General features: G+C 38.2%; 1 protein-coding gene across 8 annotated transcripts in view; it reads right to left on the minus strand.

Moving 5' to 3' along the window:
• Positions 1–6,225, minus strand: part of spag9a (sperm associated antigen 9a) — a 35,461-nt gene that overhangs the window by 19,032 nt on the left and 10,204 nt on the right. For 5 of the 8 annotated variants that reach the window (XM_014012483.1, XM_014012481.1, XM_014012482.1 and 2 more), the window contains exons 6-9: positions 2,850–2,939; positions 1,790–1,919; positions 1,519–1,612; positions 1,317–1,438 (exon numbers count right to left, since the gene is read on the minus strand). In XM_014012483.1, coding sequence (XP_013867937.1) covers positions 1,317–1,438; positions 1,519–1,612; positions 1,790–1,919; positions 2,850–2,939 — 436 coding nt within the window. The remainder of the gene's footprint in view (positions 1–1,316; positions 1,439–1,518; positions 1,613–1,789; positions 1,920–2,849; positions 2,940–6,225) is intronic. The other 3 variants (XM_014012484.1, XM_014012479.1, XM_014012485.1) reach the window with 3 other exon arrangements.

The raw sequence follows: 6,225 nt of genomic DNA on the forward strand, positions 1-6,225 counted from the left end.
TGATTTGACATCCTTCTAGAAGGCAACTTGTGACCTGTTATGTTCAAAGGTTTTCTATTTCTAGTGACAATCAGTCATACTATTTAATTTTCATATTTGATCTTTTATGAATTTTATTTATCACAGTTCAGTTAGTAGTATGGTTCTAAAAATAATAAAAGTTTATCACATCCAAACAGACAAAAGACCTCATTGTTGTTAAAACATTTTGCAGAATTAACTTGTTCTTCACGAGTTTGAGGGAAAATTMAATTTAAACTTAGACAAACGTCTTTGCTGTGATCTGGAGTCTACAAATATTCATATTTTATCGTTACTGTTTATTACCTGAAGCAGCTACAACTTCTGTCTCACCATGGGACACGCAGGATGAGTGCGCTCCAACTGTGACGTGCTCGCTCTCATGCGCGCAAGTTGCATGTCTTTAGAATAACTACGACGCTCTGAACACAACAACGTTTAACCTGGCGTTTAACACAAAGTTAGACTTTAGATAAAAAAGACCAGGCAGGTCGGGGCTCGGTTCTGGAGGACGGGCTGAAGTAACGGTATAACAGCTCAGCATCTGCTCGGCTGCAGCGAACTGGTTACACGTGAACATATACGTTTAATGCTTAGACATTTAATAATTTATTACATAACTTTACCTTCATGCGGGGCGGGTGGTTCTGGTAGCGGGTCGAAAAAAAAAAAAAGTCCTTGCAAAAGTCCGATTCACTCTGTTTACCTCACCTGCAGTACCCGCTCAGACAGCAGGACCCACCCTGCTCTGTTCTGATTGGCTAAAACTGTGACTCTGGTTCTTTTTATTGTTTGAAAGAAGCATCAGTTAATCCATCACAACACTTTTTGTTTTTTTCTTTTCTCAACAGGAAATGCGCTGCAGAGACGGCCGGGGGAGACGGTGAACTTTAATCGCTTCTGCCCGACAAAATTTAAGACCTTTGAGTAACAAATTTAAGACCAACTTGCACATTTTTTATCAAATTTAAGACGTTTTAAGGCCTTAATTTTAGATATGTAAATTTAAGACTTTTTAAGGACCCTGTAAATGTTTGCTGTAAAACTTCTGAACTGCACTAAACAAATGCAAAGTTTTCATGTTAAGCAAATATAAACTTGTGCTTTTCTATTGTTAGTTTAATCACCATTTAAAGTAAGCCAAAAAAAGTGATTCTTTGAAAAACAATATTGTGCATACCATAACAAATGACTACAAAAAGATTAATTTTATATATAAATAAACAAGATAAAATTTTATTTTTTATTGTAAAAATRATGGATTCAAAGTTAAACTCAGTCCAGTTTTTACTCACCGAGCAGATCGGCCCCTTCATCCACGTCCCCAATGAGCCCAGTTCCTGCAGAGGACAGCTCCTCAAACAGGGAGTCTGTGTTCCGGTCAAACGCCATGTTTTCAATGCCTTTGGTAGGAGTGCTGAAAGAGTAAAAGCAACTGAGGTGATGCTAAGGCGTACAKCGAAACTGAATCAGACCTGCCTTTGCTCCTGGTTCTACCTGCAGGGTTTGTATGCGATGAGCTCCATGTCCAGCTCAGGGGTGGACTCAATTATGTCTTTTACATCTGAATTTTCCTCATTTTCAGGCAAACCTGCACAAATCACAAAGCTTGCATGAGAAGATAGGCTGAAAACAAGCTCACTGTATCAAGTAGCAATAAAAAATTATCCTATAAATAAATAAAAACTTGAATCATTTGTCTTGTTGACCACTCCACCACCACAAGACCAGAAACTCAGAGGGAAAACGCTGAAAACTTTTAATCTACCGACTGATATGGTTCTGGTTCCCGGTGCAGCCTGCACCTCTGTGCTCTTACTCTTCCCATCTTCCCTCTCCATGTCTGAGGTGGACATCTGGGCGGCCGACTTTGAGCTGGTGAAGCCTGAGAGTTCATCCTAAAGTGAAAAACAGACTTACTTACAGGGACTTTTAGAGTCCTTCAAAACATTTAAAACACCCTAAGTGAACTAGATCTAAAATGAAAATCAAACAAAATATTTGATCACAAGAAAATCTACAGGACAACTTACTAAGTTAGGACACAAAATGTGAAAGGACACAACAAAACTGTTAAATATGAGGTGTGAACAGATGAAAACAAAACAGGATTGACTCAAAACTCCCAATTCTTCTTTCCAACTCTTTCATTTTCTGTAGAAAAATTAATGAAACCAGGAGAACGAGCTTAAACATTTAAGTCTAACACAAAGTGGAAATGTTTTGGTGAAATTGGAGAATAAAAAAAACTCATGAGTTGAGGATAGTGTCCACATCACATCAGATCCAATAGGAAACAACGTGAACAACACACAAACACAAAACATCACTACACAAGCTGCAGAGGGCTTAACACAATATCAGAAACACAACATCAAAACAACAGAGAAGCTATCGTTTTAAATCTACAAACACAAATCCACAGAAACTGCTAAAGAAGAAGCTGAAATTAAAAACCTACTAAAACAAAAGTCCACTGGTCCAAACCTACAGCAGTAAGTGGAGGAAAACTAGCTATGTGTTAGCACACAGTGGAAATGATCACTAATGTTATAAATGTGTGAATGAACTAAAATAAAAAAGCAAATATAAAACACACAAACAAGAAGCCAGATKSAACCAAGCTGTCGCCGACTTGAACACGTCCATAGTCAGTTCCTTCAGACAGCCCATGGTTGAATGTGGCTCCGAGGTGGGGTCTAGAAAAGCACGACATGTGACRAGATGCTTCTGACAGAAGAGGAAGCTACGGCACTGAAGCCCACACACATGCACACATGAAACCGTGCCGACCGCAGCCAGAGCAGCGGCGCTGATCATCCAACTACCTTGCAGTCGTCGGCCAGCGAATTCCCCCAAGCAGAGTCCTGCGYGCTCTTACCCTCCCTTTCCTTTGGGGGGTCGGAAAAGTCCAACTGCTTAAGGGGAGTGAGGGGGGGAAGAGTAAGAATGAAGCTTACGTGCAGAAGCAGTTCAACAGATATGCATACACCCATAAGTGTGCATGTCTGTGGAGTGAACGGAGTGGAGTATGCACACGCTGGTGTGTCTGTGTGTGTCTTTACAGAAACTAATTTAGACGTTTGTCTTTCCGATGGACTATTTCACGGATACCACCATCTTTRCCWAGCGCAAAGCATCRTGGTCYAGTTTGGGGGCATCYGGTGCYGGTGTGTGAATTAAAAGACTGAAAACGGGYGGTGTACTGTGTTTTACATGTGTATATGTGCAATAATGATCAGATACATGAAAACAAGTTTAAAGATTTAGAATAATGAAAACACAAGATAGTCTAGTTGATCTTGTGCTAAATATGTTGACGTGGTTTACAGCGATCTGGGCTGCATATCACATCTCCTGACTACAGATCGTTTTGACCACTTAACATTAAAAATATAGGTATGAACTATCTAAAAAAACTTGACCATATAATGGTGTACAGTTTATTTAACAATAATAAACACCATACAGAAAGCTACAGATCACAATAACAAATGCATTTACCACTGTTAAAACAAAAATACGTATTTTGAATTTATATTTAAGCCAAATTTGATGTGTGGCTAAAAGGATGTTTTACACTCAGAATTTAATAAATCATAGGTCAGCCTGCCTCAAGATTATATTTAGATTAAATGTTTATCACCCAGCCCCACCGGTCCTAATGCTGTTAATATGTTCACTATATACTGGGATTTTCTCTGATAATATATTTAATATAGTGCCATACTATGTATAGTATAATATATAGTAACTACTATATTATATTAAGAGTGAAAATATTGCACAGCAGTATGACCTTACCTCTATTTTGCATCTCTAGGTTGCTATTTTAGGCACTAATTCCAACATTTGAGCAGGTAAAAGTTCTGCACGAGTTTGTCCTTTTTCTGATTAGAAGTTGGTACCTCACAAACCAAAATAAACATTTTAAAATGCGCAACAATCCAAACTTTAAACTTTTATAACCTGTCCCATCATTTACTTTTCTTTTGTTTGCCCCCAAACAATCCCACAAACTACTGCGCGCTGCTTCCGGTGGGCGTCGCTAAACGGTATCTGTGAAATAGTCCATGTAAAAACAATTTGAGCCTGCAGGTTTCTCAACATGTATACATTTAAGGATCCTTCTTAGTTTAACACAGAGCTGTACAATATTAAATACTGTGATGGTGATATAAGCGGTGATAAACCTCAGTACTGGTCTAGAACATGCCACGCTCATTATTAAAATGACATTTTTAAGATTAGTTTCTGTGAATTTTATTACTATAAAAATGCAACGATTGGGAAAACATATTGTTTTTATTACCCCAGTTTACACCCAATGATATGATTTTACATTTATGAATCATAAAACATTAAATAATGGCGCACATGCAGACACATGCATGTGTCAGATTCAAACATCACCTTATAAATAAATCTGTTTAACTTTAAAGGCTGCGTTCAAACTAATAAAGCTACTTGTGTTTAAAAAGTCCAACGCCTCAACAATACCAGTCCTGTGAATGATTGCATATGAGCCAATCAGATCGCAGCGAGTCTCTCTCTCCCTCTCTCTCTCTCTCTCTCTCGCTCTCTCTCGGCTGTGTGCCCTACATCAGCATCACTCCCATCATGCATTGCGCCACACAGCTGATGTCCCAGTTTTAACAACAACGCAGCAGTGGAAGGAAATGATTTTACAGCTGCTAAAGATGCTAGCATGGAAAAAAAGGCTGTTTTAAAATAGCTTSAATGTAGCTGAAAGAAAAACACGATGTTGGAAGAAATATTTCCAAAGCCCATCATTTTGCATGAATTTGAATTCAAACAATAACTAAAAACTGATACATGTWAATTTATTTGTGTCTGAAGCTAAACAGAAAATACTAACAGCAATGAATATTTATGTGATTTGTTTAATTATGTCCTCTGACTGAAAGGACATTTGAATATTCATCAACAGCCAAAGGASAGTCTGGAAACAGAGGTAGACTTGTCCAACTAAAATACACATTAGCACACGAGTCTTATCAAAGAAGCATTTATTTTTAAACGGATCAAAGCATGAACCCCATCTMTCTTTTAGCTGCAGCATTATAACTTCAAATGGAAAAGTGACGTTGTTGTCTTTATTTTATAGATTTGTTTGTACACATTARGACATTTTTTTCTGTTTACACCATTGTTTATATTCAGTGATAAGCATTTAGTTTTGTTTAGTTATTTTCAGATAATTAGAAAATTACAATCAATGGGTGCCACTTTGATCTTACCTTTAAAAAGCAAAAAATAAAWAAATCAAATTACAATTWTGTTCTCACTTKTATGACTGAGGTGCACTGCAGGTAGKCCTGTCACAGTAACAAAAATTAACACAATAAACGATAATGTTTGGGGACCTTTTTAAACTAATATAATAATACCAGCCCCACACTCCGTAAAGTTTATGAAATTTTTTTTGCATAAAGACGGGAGATTTGGAAAACACCACACAACAACAGGTGCTGAAGCTATAACATCGCTACCCACTTCTATCCAAGCCAGCTCAATTTATTCTTTGATTCTTCCTCTGGCTTCAGGAAATAATTGTGGCATGCGGTGACTCGTGCGCTGCTTATGAAGTTTATGAAATTTACGTAGTGTTAAATAAACAAGTCTCTGTAAACCCAAGGTTAAGCACGGTGAGACCGTCCTGAGGCGTCGCCRGCAGAAAGAAAACCAAAGCTGTTCCTCTAGCTAAATGTTCACGAGGCTCTCGTGATACAAAGGTAATGAAGCCTGGCAAACATGACAGGAGAGTTCACTCCTCCCTATGCCAAAGAGCAGAAAAGAGGGAAACACGAAGAAAACAAACAAGCAGGCAAATGAAATTTATCGACCTCAGTTTAATTAATCATTCGATTAACTGATTAATTGATTATCGAGACAGCCTTAGCTGCAGGTCAAATATCCAATTTCCACATTAGGTTCAGTCTAGTCCAGAGATTCTCAACCCATAGGCCGTGGCCCACACCTTGAGGGCCTCAAAACAACAACAGTTTTTAACTTTGGGCCGCAGAGAGCCATGGGACTGCATTGATTTTGAATAAGGTGCAATACGCTTTCTCACCACTAGTAGCAGTAGTGCATCACTCAGTTGTTTAACAGCTTTTGAAATATGTAGAAGAAGAACCTTAGAAACCTGCCGAGAATGGAAACCTAGGCTGTGTCCAAAAC

The sequence above is a fragment of the Austrofundulus limnaeus genome, unplaced genomic scaffold, assembly GCF_001266775.1.
Source record: "Austrofundulus limnaeus strain Quisiro unplaced genomic scaffold, Austrofundulus_limnaeus-1.0 Scaffold91, whole genome shotgun sequence".
Taxonomy (NCBI): domain Eukaryota; kingdom Metazoa; phylum Chordata; class Actinopteri; order Cyprinodontiformes; family Rivulidae; genus Austrofundulus; species Austrofundulus limnaeus.